The 23,654-nt window shown below is 43.7% G+C and overlaps 1 protein-coding gene across 2 annotated transcripts in view; it reads left to right on the top strand.

Annotated features, from left to right (window-relative positions):
* The window catches only part of LTN1 (listerin E3 ubiquitin protein ligase 1), a 386,602-nt gene that overhangs the window by 33,897 nt on the left and 329,051 nt on the right, over nt 1-23,654 (top strand). For both annotated transcript variants that reach the window (XM_078658380.1, XM_078658379.1), the window contains exons 4-6: nt 7,244-7,474; nt 7,926-7,978; nt 12,720-12,900. In XM_078658380.1, the coding sequence (XP_078514506.1) occupies nt 7,244-7,474; nt 7,926-7,978; nt 12,720-12,900 (465 nt within the window). The remainder of the gene's footprint in view (nt 1-7,243; nt 7,475-7,925; nt 7,979-12,719; nt 12,901-23,654) is intronic.

Here is a 23,654-nt window from a genome sequence, read left to right as displayed (position 1 = left end):
ACATGCTGATTTTGCACTCATACATGAAACCCATCATTCCCTAGAAGAGTCCCTCTAACTTAAATAAGATTGGGTGGACACAGTGGTAAGCAGTAGTAGGATTATGGGAATGAGTGGTTATATGTCCCCTTCTCATAGAAAACTATTACATCCTTCAAAATATCTTATGTGGTTCATTAAAATCTGCTGTTTCCTGGCATGTGAACATCTGGCATACCCTTATACAGAGCAGAACTAACTTGTGTGATGTGATATCCCAGGTGCTAGAATTAATTTTCCAATAAGAATCGGTGACTGACTGGTGGGAATTGTTTTGATGGCCTTTGACCTTGAGTTAATGGACTCATTATTACTGGGTAGGCGTGGCAATGGTGTAGGGCTGGTGAGGGGACTAAGTTCTTGACCATTTATATGTTGGAATTGGGCAGTCTCTTCTTATCGGAAATAAGTTGAAAATACCAACACTAATGATTAAAAATTTTTGCGGCTCTTTCACAAGAACTCATTGGATACCCTGCACCACCTAAGAAGTCCTACTTCAGTCCACTGAAACGGAACTGAAGTACCACAGAGTGGAGAAACCAATCGGCAGGAGCTTGGTACAATGTTAATGTCACCTGAATGGTTAAATTTCCAGTTGGGATAAATATAAGAATCTCAATTGCTTTTGAGAAAACACATTTGTTTAATTTTGAACTGGATGAGTTACCAAAGGTGACGCTACCTGTGTAGAGGTTTGGTTTTGGTGTGGCGATGTGCGCTGACTGTACTATTAGGATCATAGTTATGACAGGGATGTTGAGTAAGATAGGCCAGGGTGGAGGGCCGCCTCTTCTCTTTGAGAATGGTAGTATGAGAAAACAACCTGGTGGGGCAAAATTGCCAATAAAACTTTGCCCTTGTCAAGAAGACTTGTGATGATGGTGCCGGGTGGCTTGCTCTCCTTCTTTAAATCTGGAAGGAGTGAACTGCGTCAGGAGGTAAACATCAAAGACTGAAAAACATTTACATGAAAAAATTTGGTATGTCAGTCGAAGAGAGGCAGAACACTGTGAGGCAGCCAAAGATGTCAAACAGTTGAGAAGAACACAAAACATAACAAACTTGCTAAAAGTGGAGTGGCAAATATATAGGGGATGGCTAGAGAGGAGAGAGTGACAGCATAAATCGAAGGGGCATTGAAGAGAGGCTAAGGAATGTTAAAAAAAAAAAAAATTAGGAGACCACATGAGAAGCTTTTGACATAGTGAATTATCGCTGGATAGTCGGCCAGGATGGCATCATTAATTGTCTTTGTCAAGATTCCTGTTTGATTATTGCTACTTATAAAGGAGATTTGTGGTTACTTTTACATGTATAAATGGTCTCTGAAGCAGTGCTCATGGTAAATCGTTTGGGGGTGTAACCAGTAAGGACTCTGGTCATGTATCTGAAATTGTAGGTTTGTGATTGCTGCAGGAAAAGAGGCATGGAGGTGTAATGTATGGGTGTTGAGTTTTTCTATTGCACCAAGCTAATGTAGCATTTGCTATTTTTGTTGGTGCCTACTCTTGAAGGAGTCCTGTTTTTTACCCGTGTATTTTCTGTAAATGGCAATTAACAGTAATGGCCTATGTGCACAGAACTATATAGCCTGCCTGAAATAAGAAATTCAATGAAAACTGGTTTGGGTTTGTTATCATCGCATTTAGAACACTCATGTCTTTGATGAAATGTAAACATAGGGATCGAACATGTTAGAAAGGGCAAATTGTAGATGTGTTACTTCATCCATGCAGTGTATGCATCCCGAAGATGGAGGTGGGGGGTTGACTTGAAGCACTAGATCAGATTGGCAACACCAAGACGTAGACCGGCGGCCCATAGCAAACGTAGAAACCGGTTGTTGCCAACAAGATGGTGGACCTAGGTCTCGGACTCTCCAGCAAAAAATGGAGAGACAGCAGATCAATAAAAAAACAAAACAAATCAAAACCCATGATTAAACCCACCTCAGGGAGCCGAACTGGATGTAGGAGGCAGCCACTGGATCGGTGGGACAGAGGACCAGAAAATCGCCAATCTCGCTCAAGTCATTGCGACAAAAACACTCGGGAACACAAAAAGGTAACAGCGTCTCAGTTGTAACTTGCTGCTTTATCAGGGACGTTGACTCGGGCGCCCAGGAGACGGCTCTGGATGAGGGAGGCAGACACGGGGACGGGAGGGCGGAAGACAGGGAAAAGCGCCACACTCACACGGAGCTCATGAGGGACACAAGCTTAGGGACAAAAGCCAATAATTATTAAGCCAAGGAAGATCCTCACACCCGAATCTGCTGATTCTCCTAGGTCGGGTGTGCACGGGGCCCAGCTCACCTCTTTTGCGTATGCAGTGCAGCAAAGTCCTCAGAAGCAAAGCGGAGCTTCATTGAGAACCCACTGGTCCTCAGGGCTCAGCTGGGCGACACGCCGCACCGGACTGCTCCCCCTATGCAGGATCCCGCTAACTGGGCTCTCCCCGCCACCACTCCAGCCACTTCAAGTCCAGCTTGAGGGAGACCTCCTAGCGGAATCCGCACTGCGCGAGGGATTCAGTTGGTCCTTACCGCTGCTCACCGCCAGTCTGTGCACTTGCCAAACTCCCTCTAGACCGCAACCTCCGCCGTCCCCTCCTCTCACTCCGTGGCGCCGCCGAGCCCTCCCGGCCGAATCAAGCCGGCTACCCTATATCTGTAAGCACATAGGCACCTATATGCCTCTCTGTGTACCAGCATATGACTATGTAAGAATTCATTGTGTGTGTTTGCATGTTGATTTGTGTACAGTTTGGCCTCTGAACATAGGTACTACTAGTAGGTATGTTGGCCCGTGTGCTTTTGTGGCTTTGAGCTTATTGGTCCATCAGCATGTGTGCCTGCACATCTGTTGAGTTCTATATTAGTGTAGGTGTGAATGGGTGCTTGTATGTCTGTTGAGTTCTATGTATATTACTGTTGTTGTGTACGCGTGACTGTATGTCTGTTGAGGTCTATGTATATTAGTGTTGGTGTGTATGGGTACTTGCATGTCTGTTGTCTTCTATGTATATTAGTTCCGGTGTGTATGGGTGCTTATATTCCTATATATTAGTGTCCAAGTGTATGGGTGCTTGTATGTCAGTTGAAGTCTATGCATGTTAGTGTTGATGTGTATAGGTGCTTATATGTCTGCTGACTTATACGTATATTAATGTTGATGTGCATGGGTGCCTCTGCCTGTTGAGTTCTATGTATATTAGTGTTGGTGTGTATGAGTGCTTGTATGTATGTTGAATTCTATGTATGTATGCATGTATGTAAATGTATGTATGTATGTATGTATAATAGAATTTGTAAAGCGCAGCTATTACTCCGAAGAGCATCATGGCGCTATGGTGGGACAAAACAAAGCATTGCAGTAGAAGATCTGTCATGTCAGATGAGTGAGAGCACTAGGGCGTCTGTGGCTCCAAAAAATCCAAGTTTTCAAGGATTTCCTAAAATTTGGTTCTGAGAGAACTGGAGATGGATAGGTAGTAGATTCCAGGCTTTAGTCCCTGGGACTGCTGCTGATTTGCCGCCTTTAGAGCTGAAATTGAATCTGGGAGTTGTTAAGAGGTTGGCTGATGAGGATCTGAGATGTCGATGCATCACATATGGTTTGAACCTTGTCCTAAGATACCTCGGTCTTAATAGTCTGAAGTCTGAAGGCTCTATAGGTGATTACCAAGATCTTGAAGAGAATTCTTTCATGTATGGGGAGCCATTGTAGGGATTTTAGGGGTAGTTCTAGTACTAGACGGGCAGCCGCATGTTCAACTATTTGTAGTTTCTTCAGAACAGACTTGATGGTCCCTGCTTATAGGCTGTTAAAGTAGTCTAATCTAGACGTGATCAGAGCCACTGCAACTGCCTTTCTCGCCATGCATTGCAGTAGTTCAAAGAACTTTCTAAGAGACTTAATCAGGTGGAAGCATGTGCTGGCCACAGAGAGTGCTTGTTGACGGAAGGATAGAGAAGTATCACATTTTATCCCCAAATTCCTCACTACGTCCACTGTTTTGGGTGGAGGGGGTATGTCATTAGCCCAACACAGACTGGGCAAGAAGGTGTTAGATTTTCCAAACAGCATGATCTCGGTTTTTTGGGCGTTACACTTCAGATGGTTGGATTGCATCCAGTGAAACTCAGCAGTGAGTCAGAGTTTGAGATCCTCCTCCGCATTTGTGGAGTTTTTATCTAGTATTAAAATGAACTGAGTATCATCCGCATAGGAGATGCTTTCAATATTGAACAATGATATCAGATTTACTAGGGGAGCCATATAGATGTTAAAAAATGTTGGGCTTAGTGCAGAGCCCTTCGGGATCCCTCAGGGTAAGGATTTCTCCCTGGATTGAATATGGGTGAGAGTGACTGTTTGCCTTCGATTGGATAAGAACAATTTCAGCCAAGCTAGGGCCATATGGGATGTTATATGTTTGGAGAGGGTCCCCCAGGATGTCATAGGAGACCGTATCAAATGCAGTCGATAGATCGAGTAGGATCACAGAGTTTTTCCCTTGTCTAAGGCAAATGTAAGAGTTTCACTGGTGTATAATAAGCCGATTCCGTGAAGTGCATTGGCCTAAAGCCTGATTGACTTGAGTGCAAAATATTGGCCTCTTCTAAAAAGGAGGTCAGTTGGGTGTTTACTAGTCTTTCAGTAATCTTGCTGAGGCAGGGTAGGAGGGAGATACGACGGAGATTAGAGAGGGTTGTAGGATCAGATAGTTTTTTTTAAAGCGGTTTAACTGCTGCGATATTCCAATTTGAAGGTACTAATGATTGTGTGAGTGAAATGATTGTGTGAGTGAAGAGTTTATTATGTTATTTATGATTGGATCCATGGTGTCAATAATGACTTACAGTACCTCTGGAGGGCATGGATCAAAAGGGGAACTTGAATTGCAGGAGAGGATCTCTTGACGTGACTGTTCCATACTGATTTCATGAAAAGATGTGAGGGTAAGTCATGAACTCCTGCGATCGGGGAAACGTTTGTCTTAAAATCTTCTTGTAGGATTTGAATTTTCTGTTAAAAAAAAGTTCGCAATTTGATCACATCGAATATGTGATGGCGGAATCTCATATTCCAGTATCTTAGGTTGCGTAAAAGATTTTACAATTTTAATAATAGTTTTTGATTTAAGTCTGCTAGTCTATCTAGATTAGTGTAGTAGGATTTCTTTTCTATTTTAATTTGTTGATGGTAACTTTTTAGAGCAGATTTGAAGAGGATTGGCTCGTCTAGTTTACAGCTTCTTCTCCATCTGCGTTTGGACCGTCTGCAGTGACCTTGTAAGTTTCAACTTTTGAGTGAACTGGGGGCAGAACCTCTTTTGGTAGACTTCCTTTACAACGAAGCGGGCAAAACAAAGGTGAGGCCATTCAGGAGTTGAAATAATGGTTATCTAGTGAGGGCTCTCCCGACAAGCAGGGCCTAGTAGTAGAGGCTTTGATGTTGTTCCACCTGCGCACGATTATGTGGGTGTTCAGCCGGGGACCCCTAAAAGGATAGATTTGTTGGTCAGACCACGTCACTGGGATTGGCAAAACGACTTTTAGCGTGGTGAAGTTTGAGCAGATCCCATCGAGGGTGTGTCAAGCACAGTATGTCTGTCTGACTAAATGTTGGTCAAGGCCCAGAGTGTTTAGAGTTTCTAGAAAGTTTTTGACTCCAGGGATGGTTTTCAAATCTAGGTGGAGATTAAAATCTCCAAGTAATGTAAAATTAGAGTATCTAATAACTAAGGTGCTTAGAGTGTCTCCAAGGGTATCTAGAAAGTTGAGACTCGTACCTGGGGGGCGATAAATCAGGACTCCAGAGAAGGAAACAGAGCCTCCAACTTGAAAGGAGAAACCAAGCCTTTCCGCCCCTTTAAGCCCTGTCATTTCAAATGTAAAGCATTTAAGTGTGCTGCGATATATTAACCTCCAACACGTTGGTCAGGTCTGTCTTGTCTATGTATATGATATTCTGGGGGAAGGGGGTGGACAATATCTGGATTGCACCAATCTTTTAGACAAGTTTCGGTATCGAAAAGGCAATCCAGATTGAGATCAGAGATCATGTCAAAAATATGTTGTGCATTCTTACAAAGGGACCTGGCGTTGATTAGACCTCCTACAAGTTGATTTAGGGGGTGGTTCACCTTTAATAGTTTTTCAGGGAAAGGTCTAAATTCCTCTTTGCATCCCCTGAAGGTCACTGGATCCTTCCACTTATTTACCTCTAATCAGGTGTAGCATATTTGTTGTGGATAATTAAGAGCAGGAAAGAATTCTCTTGAGTACGACTGACCTGAGCCCACTAGGGCAGGCTTTCTGGCGCTGGCCGAGTATATTATTGTCTGTGACTATAGGCGCTTGTGTTTCTGTTGAATTCAATGCATTTTAGTGTCCAAGTGAATGGGTGTTTGCAAGTCTGTTGAGTTCTATGTATATTAGTGTCTGTGGTAATGTGCTTGTAGGTCTGTTGAATTCTTTATACATTAGTGTTGATGTATATGGGTGCTTGCATGCCTGTTGAATTCTATGTATATTAGTGTTGGCGTGTATGGGTGCTTGTATGTCTGTGAATTTCTATGTATATTATTGTCTCTGTAAATGGGTGCTTGTATGTCTGAGTTTTATGTATATTACTGTCGGCGTGTATAGGTGCTTGTATGCTTTTTGAATTCTATGTATATTAGTGTTGTATATGAGTGGTTGTATGTCTGAGTTTTGAATTTTGTGAAATAGTCACGGAACCTATGAGTAGGCCTTGTGGACCCCCAGGGGTCCTCGGACCACAGGTTAAGAACCACTGGTCTAAACACAAATTGACCAATATTCGGTTCAGGGAACTCTGACATGACATGACATGAAATGAAATGAAAAGGCGACTTGTAGAGCGAGAAACATTCACCCAAAGGTGTCAAGGCGCTTGAGTTCAGAAGTTTTTTTTTTTCTCTTGGAAAGTATAGGTCAAACATGTTCTTCTGTATTAGTGGTACACTGGCCACATCTGAAGATAATATTATCAGTTGTAGAAGAACTGTTTTCATGCTGGAATAGCATTGTAAGCCAAATATTTACATATCTTTCCATTAGTGTTTTGTCCTCATTAACTTTGCTCAGAAAAGTTGTTTGCCTCTTACTTGTATTTTGACCTTTGGACAAAACACTTGCTAAATAATCAATATGTTAACAAATTTTTTACAGGATCATGACCGTCGTGTTCGCGAGGCAACCCAGCAAGCTTTCGAGCAGCTTATTCTGAAAGTGAAGAAAGACTTGGCTCCTCATTTGAAAAGTCTAATGGGCTATTGGCTGATTGCTCAGTGTGATACCTACATGCCTGCAGCATCTGCAGCGAAAGTGGCATTTGAAGCTGCCTTCCCACCCAATAAACAACCTGAAGCTCTTGCCTTTTGCAAGGAAGAAATCCTCACAGTAAGTATCAGATGAACTGCTATGTTAAATGTTTGACTCTAGTTCAGTCACTTAACTAGTAGGCTTGGAGGCCTTAGCGGTTTGGCACAGGCCAAGCTGAAGCCTTCTAATTCTTAATGCTGTGCTGGGTTTACTCCATTCTCTTAGAGTTCATTCCCCAGAATCTGCCTTAGTTGCCTGGGAGCGGTCTGTGTCCATACACAGCTTGGTTAATATACTTTTAAATGACATGGTAGTCCTGTAGGTGCAATAAAGGTACACGTTTTAAAGGGTCCCCACTTTGGTTTTCACAGAGCAACACTCTAAAACTCGGGTTGTTTTCCCCATTTTTATATGTATGTTAAAGAATGCAATTCACTGCCTAATGCAATTTTTTTTCTGAGCTTCTGATATCTGATCACAACATTTTGTCCAGTTGTAGTTTGCAAATGTTTATTCTTTTGTTTTATAGGTGCTACAAGATAATCTTCTCAAAGAAACGCCAGACACGCTAAGTGACCCACAGTACGTTCTCATATTTTCACACACAAATCATGTCTATTTAACTACCTGTATCTAAAGATTCAAGCAACAAGGCCTCCTTTTATGTTTACCTACTGTAGGAATATATGCAACACTACTTCAGTAGTCTCAGGACTATCCATCAAAGCCTGAGATCCTGTATGCCGGCCCAACAAAGCAATTTCAAAGTCAAAAGTAAATACATACACGGATAACTCGGAAGAGGAAAAACACCTGACCTCTTTAGCCCCTACTGTTCTATTCACGTGGTAGATCTGAAGCCCTAAATTACCAATAGATCATTTCTCTCATATGTCACAGTTTTCTTCAGTGTTTGAAGCACTTTCCTCCTCCTTATTTCTTTATATTTTGGCCATAAAAGTAGGAAGTATATAGATGACTTTGTAGTTTGACTTCTACACACACATTTATCTCATTTTAATTGCCCCATCTTATTTGAATTTCTTTTAAGGAGAGGCATGCATATTCTTCGACCTCCCATGTACTTTATGCTTACCATGCATGGCTGAGGGTTTCTATCAAGAACACCAATCTTTGACATGGAGGCCATCTGAGCCTTTACATCGCTTCCTCCCATTGTTTCCATCCATTTGCCATTGCTGTCACTTAGCAGAGTTCGCATAGTTTCCATGCTTTACCAGCTTTCACTATCACTCTCTTGAAGGAATGAATTGATTACAATGCAAACTCTTTCAACATTTGTCAACTAATGTGTTTGCTGGGGCCCCAGATTCTCTAAAGTGCACAGTTTAGATATGCTTGGAGAGCAAAACAAGGAATTGCTTTGGCCCAATAAATGAGTACTCTCCATAATTTACCAAACTTCCAACTCTAGCAAGGCAACATTTCTGAGCCCCAGATTTCATTACCGTATACAATAATACAATTTCTGCTATATCGATGAGCTATACAATGATTTTGGCAAGCGGTTCTTGAAAGAGTCCGAATCCATTGTGGCATTTCGTGTCTTTGCCTGTATTTGTTTCAGTTCTATTGCCACTGTCTTTTTTTCATTAATGTGCTGCCCAACATATAGATTTGTTTTAGTTTCATTTAACATCTTTATGTTCACTGTTCAATATTATTTTTGTAGCAAGGAGGCGAAAGTTCAGTGATTTAGAAGTTTTAATAAGTAACACAGAGTAGACTGGGTTGATTAGGATTGGGTTCTCCCCCCACCCCAAATCCATCCCCACCCAAAGCCTCCGGGGCATAATCTGTGATTTATATCATAAAATTATGGATATTATGAGTATACATATTGTAAAGAGCCGGGACAAATACAATTCCTTATTTCATACCTGCATGGTATGCCTGGCTGCATGCTACGGAAACCACATTGCCCTCCGTCATGGACGGTCCGAGGATGGCAGTTGATAAACAGAACTTTGTAACCCCGGTACTATTAGATCTAACAACTGCGTTCGATATGGTTTCACATGAGATACTTATTTCAAGATTATCTGAAATCGGTATAAAGGGTAAATCGTTGAAATGATATGTGGCGTATCTGGATTGACTAACTCAGTCATCCTCTATACCATTCTGAACTTAAACACTTAAAGTCAGGGTGTCCCAGGGCTTTGCTTTTAGCCCTACTATTCAATATTTACTTAAGGCCTTTAGCAAAACTACTGCATCATTTAGTGGTAGTTTTTTTATGAATTATACTGTTAATACACAACTAATAATATCTGTGAATCCGAAAGCACCTACACTGCACGAAAGTTTCCATCAGTGTATGCAGGCAGTTACTATATGACTGTCTTTAAATTCCATATTTGGTGGGGATAAAACAGAGGTGCTTTGCTGCAAATAAGATTCTATGGGCACTGCCGGAGTACTTTTGGCCTCCTAAGTCTAATGGGCGTTTTCTTTGATAATGATCTATCTTTGACCGCTCATGTAAACAGGGTGTCATCTACTTCTTTTTCATCACTAAACATTTTGTGGAATTTCTTACCCCTTCTCTTGAAGGAACATAGCCCTTTGAATAAATGTTCAGGTATGTATACCTAGTCGTTAAGACTATGGCCATTCATTGTTTCTGGGTGCCTCAGGTTAAATGATCAAATGGTTGGCACATATACAGAATACTGCTGCTCATCTGGCCTTGTTATTGCCACAGATTTCATCGGCCTAATCAGTGCTAAATAAATTACAATGGTTACCGGTAGCTAAGAGGATTGTTTTAAAGTCTCGTTATATTCTACACAGAGCCTTTCACAATATGGGATTGGTCTATCTGCAGAGTAAGTTAAGGATGTACTACCCTCACCGCCTGTTTCACTCGACAGAAGCTAACCTTCTAATATAGTGTAAATATATACTTGCTCAAGCCGGGTTGGGGAAGGGGGTGTCAGAGTGCTTTCGGTTCAAGCTGGGCATTTTTTGGAATAGCTTAACAGACTCACAGGGAAAGTTGTAGACCTTGGCAAGTTTAGAAAGTCACTCAAAATCTGCCTGTTTGCATTGTAATTGTTGAGAAGTAGTCTAATTGCTGACATGTTGTGTGACGGTACCATTAAGTCTCACCTCCAGGGCACCATTTGTAGGTAATCATGCGATTTAGAAATACAATTATGAATAATAATTTAAAGAATTTTAATGCCTATGTTAGCTTTGCAGAACAGACTTCTTCGGTTAGTAAGACCAGTTCTCTTTTTTCTTACTGAGTTGTTATATTTGTTCATAGCACCTAAAGTAATAACCTCATCTTGTTGAGAGATTGCTCCTGTTTATATGCCATTCTCTAAATTGACTGCAAGGAAAAGTAAGTTAATTTCACATAAACTGGCCTTTTGGTTCTCTGGATCTGTGGCATTTCTAAAACCTCAGATAGGGAGAGCTGGCTGCTACATGAGAGGCTTATGCTTATCTTCATATTTATATCGCTGCACTAAGTACAAGTGCAAAATTAAATCCTCATGTAAATTTTGTAATGTACCACAATTTTATAGTCTCACAACATGCAAAAACTGGCTATCTTCTCTATGGGCAGCCCAAATATCACAACCTTCCATTTGCTGTCCAACTCTGAATGATACTTCTAAAGAGGCTAAGACGAGAAGCAAGATTCGTGAAGAAGGTGTTTCCCACCTTGCCAGGAGAGCTCTGACCCATCTTACATTGACATTCTTTAATCCTCTTAATATCATTCAACTGAAGCAAAGCATTGCGTGATTGATATTGAGGTCAATCTACCTGCCTGTCTGGAATTTAAATTTTACTGACTTGCCACCACAATAGCTTGCCTCTTGGCAATATCTTATATTTTTCATTTTTGCAAAGATATCTGCCCAGTTCCTTAAAGGACGTATTAGGTGTACCTAAAAAAAATGGTCAGCTGCTCTCAGAAACTTGCCAACCAATGTCCAGTCTCTCTTCTCCCTGTGACTGCCCAATTAAGAGCTTTTTCAAAAGAACTACTATGGACAGTACCTAGTAAATTATACACCTTGATGGTAGCACAAATTCTGTTTTCGTGGCTGCTATGGAATACATATGTCTGAGACCTATATAGACCTAGATATGTAGGCAAGAAGAACAGTTGATGGACAGAATGCTGAAGAGATCAAACATTCAGCCCCAGTCACAGATCTGGGTTTAATCCATCATTTTTTTGCTTACTATGCTTCCCCAGTTTGGACCCAGCCATGTGCAAATCATTTTTTACCCTGCTCCTCATGGGAACAGTCCAGCCCAATCTGCCAAGCCAGGTCATCCCTGGGCCGGAAACAAGCATCCTAGGACTGGTTTTGGGGTATCACCCCTCATCAGCTAGGCTAGCTTGAATCCAGTGGCACAGTGTGCATGGAACCCATGTCTGGGCATACCCTTTCCACTTAGGGCTAGAATGGCAAAAAGAACAAATGATGGACGAAATGCTGAACAAATCGAACATTCACCCCAATAGGGAGCAGGGTCTAGACTGAGTTGCATATGGCTGGGTACAGACTTGGGTGGTGTGGTGAGCAAAAAAACAATGGATTAAACCAAGAGCTGTGACTGGAAATTAGTGTTTGATTTAGGATTTAAAATGGTTAAGACATATTTTCAAACATATCATCATGGCTAGGACTCCTCTCCTTGTTAAAGTATGAGGTTTTGAAATAAAATGTTATTAATTACCCTCCCTCTGTCACAACACTCACCCAACCTTCCCCACAATAAGCATATGCCATGTTCCAACCTTGTAGATTTATAACATCATTTTTTGATCTGATCTGTTGCAAGTCATAGTGCACACGTTGTGGCTGGACTGCCATGCAAGGAAAAGCCATTTCCAAGTTCCCTCACTCCTATTTATAGGCTTTATCTGGTCCTCCATCTGGTGTAGTCTATTCCAGCCAGTGCCAAGGTTAGAGCAAAGGCTAAGATTGAATACTGGAATCACCAAAATATTAATGTTATCCTTTTTGCTAGCCCTCTCCATACACTTCTGTTTAATACTATTTTTCTTGGTAGGGCTCTGCAGTGACCATTTTCTCTGCTTACTGATGCAGCACGAAGGAACTTGCATGATTATCTCAATTTTCTTATCAACATTGTTTAGAGTTAATCTAAAAAACTGGAACATATAAAGCCACTTGTACTTGATTTGCTTATATGAACATTTTACTTTAATGTTAAAGATCTTGACAACTCATTGATGTTCATTGCATGGTAATACTCAAGCAGAGCTCTGATTATTGTTGACATTTTGTTTTTGGTTGCTTTTTAGAGCCGTGCCAGAAGAAGAGAGGGAAGCAAAATATTTCAGGATTGTGACATCATCTATTTTGGCTTTAAAGAAAGTGCTGTGCATGTTGCCAACAGAAGAGAAAAACTTTCTGGAGGAGAAACTGACACTAATTTTGTCGCAGAACAAATTCTGGAAATACAGCAAGCACAAATGTCCTCAGGTAGAAATCATGATAGAGTTGTAAAGAATATTTTATTTAACTTCAGCAGTGTGGTTCTATTTTTAAAATCTAGTTTTATGAAAATGGGTCTGGGTGCCTGTAAGTGAGGAGTGAAGCCATAAGTTGTTAGTGATTTTCCCAGCACAATATGCTGTGGCAAAATGAGCTTGCTGAAATTTGAGTTGTTGTCTCTTGGTCTTGCTGCTTACAATTTAGGCTCTGAATTAGGAACGCCCACATTAAGGGGCCGGTTAGGATGTCGTTAGACAGGCTCTGGATGGGATTTGGTATTGCATGAACCGATTCGGAACCCTCGTTTCCGACTGAATCATACAGATTGCCCAACGACTGATTACGATGCCCGGAAACTGTTCGAGCAGTCCGAATCGGTTCCAAAAGGTATTCGGACAGCCCGTGTTTTTTCGTACAGCTGTATGGACACAGTTACCAGACGAGCAATCATGATATTTGATTTGAACAGCCTTCTGATTCGGTTTACTCAAAACAAAACTACTGCTGGAATCTGTCTGTGGGGGCCAATTGCGGAGCCCCCTTCATCCTGAGACGTACGAATGAAGCCCTTGGGGGTACCCAATGGACCCCTCTTCCCAACCATGCCCAATGTGGCAGGCACCATGGAGTGCCCGCCACAGGGTGCAAGGTTTTCCCCAACCAACCCCTTTGACAATGGGAGCCTTTGCTCTCGTTCGGCATGCGAGTCCGACAGAACGATGTTGGGAAGGATCGTAATCGGTCGTCCGGACTCACAGGAACCGTTTTGTTCGGAAACTATTCCAGAACCGATTAGTTTGGGACAGTTTTCTAACACCATCGAGCCCTAAATATGGTGCCAATGTCTTGGCATATAACACAATTACTGCCAGCCATTTCTGCTGTGTTTAGAAAACTGCCTATTTATTTGGGATTAATCCGTGAAAATAATGGCCATAAGACATGTCTTCTATGCTAATAAATAGCTGCAGAAGTCATGTCCACCAATTAGCGGGAGGTGTATGGCATTACCACGCCACCTCCCTTGTAATTACCAGAGAAGACGGTAATGGTGGGGCGTATTGAAAATGCCCATAGCCTTTTTTTTTTACCTGACATTACTTGAGAAAAGCATAGTCATCACCCTGTTCAAAATGTTGGTGAGACACATCCATATCTCCTTTTGTGAACTGATCTGTGTTGGTTATTTGTTGCTGTTTGATATAGGATTGTGTTAGGGATCGGAATATTAAATGTTAAATTCCACATTTTGTTACGGCAGATGAATTTGTGAATATTGTAGTTGTTGGTAAACAGGGCTTCTATAGACTTCCATTCCACCCAGACTTTTAAATTGATAACTTTCATGCCTTCCAAGAGAGGTTTTGTTGTACTTTTCCAAATACAGTTAATTATGTTTCTTAAAAGGTTTAATAGAACAAATGTGATATGGAATGAGGTCTACTTGCATCGTGATGTCCGCACCTCATGCTAGTGTCTCACTGACCGACAGGTCGGAGGGCGTTTGGCTGATCTTGAAGTGTGTCCTTCCTCAGCTGGCCTGAAATTCCATTGCTATGCTTGATGTAATCTATTTTCTGAGCGCAGAACTGCCCTAGAAAGTTTCATAAGAATTCTTCATGTTTTAATTTTTATTTTATTTTTTTTTAAAACCTTTATTGTACAAAAAGTGCTCACAAATACGGGCCTACAACCCAGCGGGCTGGCCACCACATAGCAGGAGCATAATCAGCAGTACAAAAGTATCCACAGGATATGACAACAAAAACGCAGGAGACATAGGCCGAAAGCCATAGAGCAACCAGCATGGACAGGATATATGAAGGTTGATTTTCTATTATGGGAACGGGAAATATAGGATCATGATGGGCAGTGAGTCAAACAAAAAGGGAGGGGCCGTGGTGAGCCGCGAACAGGCGATCATAGAAAGTACAGGATAAATCCAACAAGAACTAAACATATCTGTAAATACCATCCCAACGGAAGTACCACAAGGAGAGGCGATTACGCTCGCCGTCCAGCGCCCACCCACCACAGCTACAACCAGACGTAACAAACTGATGTAGAAAAGATCCCATCGTATCAATCAATACGGTACACACCCCAATAAAAGGAAGGAAAGTCCCCCACAAAGGAGGGAGGGGAAGGAAGAAAAAAGAAAAAGGAAGGGACTCCTCCTCAAACATGCGCCCCCCGGCGACGAGGCAGGAAAACATAAACCGGTACACGGCATACATAGAAGGTCAGTGGCAGAACACGCAGTGAGCCAGAATCACAATAAGACAGGCAGGCCAATGCATCAGAAACACCCCAGGGGGACACATGACGGGACGGAGTTCCGAAAAAGGGAATACATAAGAGCCATAGAACAAAAAAAGGGAGAAAAAAAGGGGGGGAAAAAGACCCCCCATAGTGACAGACCCCCCCACCCACCCCACAAGCCCACCCTGCACCCCTGCAGAAGGCTATGGCCTACCCCCCGGCAGCGTGCCTGTCGCCCTATTTAGAACCCGAAATATAGAAGAACAAAGGCAAGAAGGAAATCTAAGACAAAAGAGGGGAGGGGGGAAAAGGAAAAGGGAAGAAAACGCGCGGGAGAGGGCCAAGGAACAGAATTATCCTCACCCACCCACCCGCCTGAGAAAAAAGGCAGAGCCCTCGGGAAGTCAAAAAATTATCAGGATACGTTCCAGGAGCAGCACAAATTCACACATAGTCATACCGTTACATGCCGATCATCCAACCAGTACAAGACTACCGCACACAGCGGCAAATTCGTCTCAGCCCTTTCCTTGTTTGTCCAAATTTGTAGCCGTCTGATGCACTAAGAACCAGACCACGAAAAACAGAAGGCAAAGAGCAGGGAGATCAAACGGCAGTCCAGATAAGATACATGGAGTAAAACCCGGATGATCCGGAAAAGTCAAAGAACATCTCACGCAATGCAGGCACAGTTTCAGGGACAGTTCGAGAAAAGCCGACTCAACGGGGTCGGCACAGGAGCCAGGGTCGGTCATTCGAGGCGAAGAGAGGCAGAAAGAACCATTGAGTCCAGTCCAGACGGGATCCGGCCCATGAACCAGTGGCGCCGGAGATGGCACAGGACGATGAAGGGCAACGGAACTCCGCACATCCACAGACGCGGCTGTCGCCGGGCCCCTGCTTCCCAGGATAGTTCCAGCTTCACCCTGCAACGGCGACGAAGCCGCACCCAGTTTAGGGGGCCCGAACGGCCCGGAGAGAATATCCACCTCCAGGGTGACAACGGGTGCGGCCACCGAAGCTCGCCAGGAGAGTAGGGCATCCAGGATGCTCTTAAGTGTAGGAAAACCTTTACAGTATCCGGCACCCGGGCCATGCGGCGGGCCTCCAGCGCTCGTCCAGGCCCGGCTGAGACCCACAGGGTCGGCCGCCATCTTGGAAGCCCGGCGGGGCCGCGGCGTCCGTCAACCCCCGTCCGGGCAGCAACGAGGCAAATGAAGACCAGCCGACCGGCAGCAGGGCACCTCCAGAGCAGGAAGGGGGGCCACCAGAAGAAGGGGAATCGCCGGCTCCCCAGTGCCGCCGGTCCCGATCTCCGAGTCCGGGCGGAGGAAATCAAAATGGCCAGACCGGAGAACAAAGGGGGAGCGAGCCGAATGTACGGTCAGCCCCGTCAACGGAAGGCAGCGCCTCCACCCAAGGCCACCGGCCCACCGGAGCCGGCCAGCAAGTCACAGCCGGCCTACACGCACAACGGCCTCTATGACCGTATCCACAGCGCCATAAAGGGCCGACCATCGAGCTCCGCCCCATCCGGGCGCCGCCGAGAAGATCCAGGCCAGCCCGCTCCGGAGATCCCGAAGCGAGCGGGAGCGATGTGCAGGATCCACGGCACCCAAGGACAACCAGAGCAAAAGGTGAGTGCCTGCAAGTTGTCTTAGCACTACAGCATAGCAAAGAGGACTTCCCGGGGCAGGATAACGACAGGATAGACGATTAAAACAGGCAGGCGAGCGGAGCCGAGCTAAAACGCGGCCATCTCGGACGCGAGCTTATTCTTCATGTTTTAAAAAAGCTTACAGACCAAGGATCTCGTTTGTTTGTCATTGAGGAAGACAGAGCCTAGCCAGGGACATAATTCCTCAAACAGCTAAAGGGTCTTCAGCTAGCACTCGTTCTCTGAAATCCCATCATGACAGTCACCTGCATATCTCTACAGACTGGATCAATTTATACATAGCATTATTGCGAGGGCCGATAACAAAGGAGAGGGCCTTTAACATCCAGTATAGCCTGAGGCATAAGAGCTATAAGGCTATTACAACATTCCATCATTTGAGGGTAGAATATTCTAAATTAAAAAGGGACAAACATTGGAATGTTGGAGCAAAAGGCTTATACCAGCCATTATAAGCCCTGAGCCACTTAATTGCCTTCAATGGAGCCCTCAACATTCCAATGTTCTAATTACGTTTATAGTTTGAAGGACAGCCATACATCAAATGGGCAGCTGCATGAAGGAACTATATATATTTTCTTAATAAAATGAGTATGTATTTATATAATTTTTTTAGGTTAGAATACAATATTTATTGCCGCAAATGACATTCAACTTACAACTAACAATATTTTTGGATGGCATTGTTTCAAATGGAAAGTTAATATTTTCTCTAAAAAACAATGCATTTCATGAAGTGTGTCCTAAATGTTGTCAACATTCAACTTTGGCAAGCTGTTGTTGATTTCTAATAGAGCAAGCTTTGTGTTGTGCAGGCAATATTTTAGCACTGCCCTTCATTGGCCCTTAGTGTTAAATATTTTTAAGGAATAGTTTTTTCTGCTAACTTTAAATTACCTTATTATAATTATAAAAATTCATTAATAAGGCAAAAAAATAAAAAAATAATCAATTTTCGATCTCAAATAGAAATGCAATGCATTTTTAAAAAATGGTAACCTTTAGCGAAGCAAAGGTAGCTGAGACGCCAAACTGCAAAAGGGGAGAACGAACCCATCGCCTGGGTGGAACATAGCCGCCGGGACATCATGCCTGCCTCCCGCCGCCCACTAGCTGTTTCCAGCTTGCGAGTGGTGCCGCCGAGTGGAGCGCGAGGGCGGGAAACTACACTTCCCAGCAGCCCATGCGGGCACTGACACCGGTAAAGGCACCAGGAGGCACATATAAACAGCGACAGCACCTGCTGAGGGGGGAGACCTTTTAGCGAAGCAAAGGTAGCTGAGACGCCAAACTGCAAAAGGGGAGAACGAACCCATCGCCTGGGTGGAACATAGCCGCCGGCACATCCTGCCCGCCTCCCGCCGCCCACTCGCTGTTTCCAGCTTGCGAGTGGTGCCGCCGAGTGGAGCGCGAGGGCGGGAAACTACACTTCCCAGCAGCCCATGCGGGCACTGACACCGGTAAAGGCACCAGGAGGCACATATAAACAGCGACAGCACCTGCTGAGGGGGGAGACCTTTTAGCGAAGCAAAGGTAGCTGAGACGCCAAACTGCAAAAGGGGAGAACGAACCCATCGCCTGGGTGGAACATAGCCGCCGGCACATCCTGCCCGCCTCCCGCCGCCCACTCGCTGTTTCCAGCTTGCGAGTGGTGCCGCCGAGTGGAGCGCGAGGGCGGGAAACTACACTTCTCAGCAGCCCATGCGGGCACTGACACCGGGAAAGGCGCCAGGAGGCGCATATAAACAGCGACAGCACTGCCTCGCGGGACGCCGGGCGGGCCCTCTGTGGCCCTCAGAGGCCCGAGGAGTCTGGGCTGGGCCACCCCCCTTTTTTCAACGGATAGCACCAAGGATGTCACCCATTAAGGACAAAACACCGACGTCTGGTGGCGAAAAACGAGGTATGCTTGATAATTATGTCATCCGTTCTACATCAGCAGCTGATCGGGAACTTGCTCTTTCTGAGCGCCGCTCTGTGGAATTATTTAAGACTAAGCGATCATCCCTCGGAGGCATACAACACGCTGTCTCACCCCCACCAGCCACGATTCATGAGCGCGAGGGGCATGAGGTACCCCTTAACGATAGCATTCCACTTCTCTTCCAGGACATAACCTCCACATTGGGCGATTTCAATGATAGAACCATAAGTGCCTTAACAACCCTGGGTAACTCTAATTCTAACTCTGATGTTCAGATCCTGCCCGACACCTTATCTCCGCAATCAGATAGCACCCATAACACTTTATTAGATGCACTACTAGAAATATCACCACTTCAGGCAGAGTCTGTCCAAAACCTAAAAACAACTTTAAACGCCCCCCAAATCCGAGGTCAGCCACCAAAAAAGCGAAGGAGAAAGGGGTTAAGTAATCAGCCTGTTCAGACCAACAAGATCAGGAATACTCACCTTAATTTTGGGAAGAAAAATAGCCCTGCCCCACATATACCTACAACTCCTGTAATTCCCCCCATTCTCACATTGAACGAACTAGCTATCGCTGATAACATGGGTCCATTGGAAAATCTATTCAAATCACTGTTACTCCCTGTAGTCGAGAGACTTAAGAGAATAGCTACACAATTGGGTACTATAGAGCAGATATTGGCAGAGAACAAGCTTGAACCCAAAGATCAATCAATCCCTGCAATAACGCTCATACCATCTTCTACAGTCACTCCCCGGAAAGCATTAAAACCCACTACTCAGCGTAACCATAACCCTTTGAGATCTCAAATCTCAAAACCAACAGGGGAACACACTAAAACAATAGCGAGAGAGACCCAAGCTGGCAGAAAGTCAAAATCATGTGAGAGCAAATGCGAAAAAAGGGTCGCACCTAACACCAAACCATCTGATGACCGCTCTATTCCCCCACCATCAGTGATAAGACATAACACAGATAGGCGTAGGCAAATTAATCTTCCCCCTGAGGCGGAGCCTTACGTCATAGTGTTAACAGGGGTCCCTGAAATATCTGACGGAAGTTTTGAAAACTATCAAACCCTAAAGAATAAGACTATGCACTGGCTGAGAACACACAGGCCATTATCTCCTAATTTAAATGGAGTAATTCTCCATGTTCGACGAGCAGGATGGCTGGGGAAGAGACCCAAAACAATCCCTGGTGACATAGTCATTATAAACTTCAGAGACCATAGGGTAGCTAGCTTTATTAAAGATTGGTACTCGGGTGGAAATGAGGGTAGCATTAGGGCCAGAGAACTCAGCTATTTTTACCCGAAAGCCTTGGTGGGGGATCTTCCCGGGATTTCTAAACGGCATCATAGAACGGACATGCCCTTAGCTTTCAATATACCAACTACAAACCACTTTGCCCCACTCATGGGCATGGAGGGGGTCGATTGACATCCCCCCCCCCCTAAAGAGGCCGGTCCCTTACTGGTGCTAAATGCCTCTATGTCACCACCATATAACACCAGAAAGAACACTAAGGAACCTCATGCACAAAAACATGGGGAGGATGGAGTATTTAAATATGAGGGCGATATGGTGAAGACACAGGGCACCACTCCAGCACGGGAACTGGCCTTAAAAGGTACAGAGCCCAGACCAACAAACTTGCAAGCTAAGGGTACCAGGAAGGATCGAGTGAGTAAAACTAGAAGCGATGAACCACCTAGCGAGGTAAATAATACAACCAACCAATTTATACTATCATGGAACTTGGCCGGTCTAAAGAGCAAAGTAAATAACCCAGATTGGCTAAAAATTATTCATAAATATAGTATCCTGTGTATACAGGAAACTTGGCTAACTAATGAAATACACTTACTGGGATACCAAACGTTTAACACCCCCAGGAGACCAAGCAACCGGGGGAGAAATAGGGGTGGATTATGCACCTTTATTTCTAATACTGCTGGTATTAAAGTCATCAAAAATATCTCAAATTACTTTTTCCAAGTTCTATTGGTCAGCTGGCCAGGAGTGAATAAACTTGTGATAATTAATTTCTATAACAATGCCCATTGCAGTGAATGGGACAACATCTTTCTCAGGCTAAGGAAATATATAGGGGCACTAGAAAAGGTAGGGACAGGAGACATGGCACTCCTTTGGGTAGGGGATTTTAATTGTACTATCTGTACTAACAGTGCTCTGGGCATTTGCCCATTGAAGGGAAAAGAGTTCAGTGAGTCGTCCCATTTCATTCACTGTGGTATAGGGAATAAATTTAATGAGTTGATCTATGAATTAGACCTTGGTTTTATAAATGAAATCTGTGTAACCAAGAAGGGTTTTGAGACAACTTTTATTGGAAGGGGGGTCAACTCGGTAATCGATTTCTCACTTTTATCACACCGTTACCAAAGGCTGGCCCTTTCTTGGGAGACACTAAAACTCGCTTTCGCGGATCACTACCTGCTTTCCATGGAGTTGCAAGCAAAGGGACAGTCCGCAAGCAACAATAAAGTGTACCCGATACCTATTACCCTGGGGAAATTAAATGGGTATTTACTTAAATGGGAAAAGGTGGACCCTGAAAAATTCCTGATAACCTTACTGTCTAGAGTTCTCGATCATGTCTTAATTTGTTTGAGCGATCTTGAACAACCAGAAATTTGTTTAGACTCTTTTAGTGAAACTACCAAAGAGATAAACAACCTGTTAATGAAGCCATCCAAAAAACACCAATGCAAAAATAAGATTTGGTTTAATAAGGAACGCTCTAGAGCGCACTCACATCTAATAGCGGCTTTGTACGAAAACCCAAGATCTGTGGCCCATGTTAGAGAGGCGCGTAAGCTTTACAGAACAGCATTAGACACCAGGAGGAAGGAATTAAAAAGAGACTTATGGGAAAACTTACACTTAGCTTCCCAGAAAAACGATAATATCGCCTTTTGGAAGGCAGTAAATGCCCCTTTTTTTTTAAAAAAACAGTGACAATGACGCAATAGATATTGCAGTGCCGGGGGAGGTGTGGGTTGACCACTTTACGTATCTGTATAATAACAACCCCAATCAAAGTGGATGTACAGCCCCAAATTCGACTAAGGAGCTCCCGTCTCAGTTCCCGCTGGGAATTACTTTCGATCACAGGGAAGTTACCAAGGCCATAACTGATAGTGCGTCGGGCAAGGCACCCGGACCAGACGGGGTCCCCATTGACATATATAAAAGTAGGATAAAACTCTGGGCTCCCCTTTTAACAAATGTTCTGAATAGCATCAATACTGTGGGTTTTATACCCACATGGCCTGAGGCAATCGTGGTCCCAATTTTCAAAAAGGGTAATAGAAATGATCCTGCCTGCTACCGTCCAATTTCACTTCTGGACGTCCTGATGAAGGTAGCAGGCAGGATCATTCTAAATAGGCTTCAAGTCTGGTCGGAAGAGAATAACACCATAACTCCCCTTCAATATGGCTTTCGTCAAGGGAAGGGTACTATAGAGCAGAGTTTAAATCTGGCCCTCCTCATTGCCAAATATACAGAGGCAAAACACGAAAGCCTATACATAACATTCGTCGATTTGACTTCGGCGTTCGATTGTGTAGACCACACTAAGCTTTGGAGCACACTGAAATGCTTAAGCATAGACAACAGAATCATTGTTTTTATCAGGGAATTATACAGAAATGCAGGGGCTAGAGTGAGATATGGCAGAGAAGGCCAATGTTCAGACAAGTTCCCCATCAACAGAGGTGTGCGGCAAGGGTGCATTCTTGCACCCTTCCTTTTTATATTGTACATAAACACAGTGGTGGAACATATGAGGAAGTTTCAGTTTGACTATCCCACAGTGGGAGTGACCTCCTTACCAATCCTCTTATATGCGGATGATGCCGCCATACTATCACGGACCCCAATCGGTATGCAGAGGGCGATGGTGGAATTTTCAAATTATATGGACACTCGTGGGTTAACTATTAACGTAACAAAGACCTACTCCATGAGATCTGGCCCCTTAAGAAAAATTCCAAAGTCCATCTTCTTACATCAGAAAAAGATTCTCAACACCGCCACTTTCTGCTATTTAGGAATAAACTTTGATAACAAAGGTAATTGGACGAAGGCGGTCCATGCCAGAAACTTGGCACATATGGCGCGGGAATTTGGGGCTTTACAAATACTAAGCAGATACAATTGACTGAAAACAACTTTTTACGATATCTGCTTGCTACCCCAAAATCATTATCTATCTTTTTTACACACAACAAATTGGGTCTTCCCTTTGTAGAAGACACGATTAAAGCTAGCCCTCTCCTTCTGTGGCATAAAATTTGGACTACCCCGGAAACTTCATTAAACAGGGATATAGTATTGGACTGCTTAAACCTAGCGGGGGTACGAAATGTCAAATGGCTGAACTATGTGAGACAAATGTACATAAATATTGGCCACGAGGAATATTTTAACGATCCTTTGTCCCTGGAAGCCATTTCTAAGCGTTCTTTGAAAACGCCCATAATGGATCACCTGGCCATCCAAAGGTGGTCGAGTGAAAAAGAAAAATATACCAATAATTCAATAGGCGCACTCATTCAACCAGTAGGAATGAAATTATATCTAATTATGGAGAGCAGCCCGTATTCAAGAATGCTATTGACAAGGTTTCGAGCCGATACATTCTTCCGCTTGATAACATTTCCTAAATGTAACGTTTGGGGCAAACAGCTAGAAGCATGTCCCTGTGATGGAGTTTCAAAGCAATCAAACATCCATTCTACTCTGTTTTGTCTTTTTTACCTGGCCCCTAGTAAACAGTTTTTAAAACCAATATTTACTAAATGGGGCATCAGAGGATGCCACGAACCTTATCACAAACTTA

The sequence above is a fragment of the Lissotriton helveticus genome, chromosome 8 (assembly GCF_964261635.1).
Source record: "Lissotriton helveticus chromosome 8, aLisHel1.1, whole genome shotgun sequence".
In the NCBI taxonomy this organism is placed as follows: Eukaryota; Metazoa; Chordata; class Amphibia; order Caudata; family Salamandridae; genus Lissotriton; species Lissotriton helveticus.
Note: the sequence above shows the minus strand (reverse complement) of the source record. Positions and strands in the feature narration are given on the sequence as shown.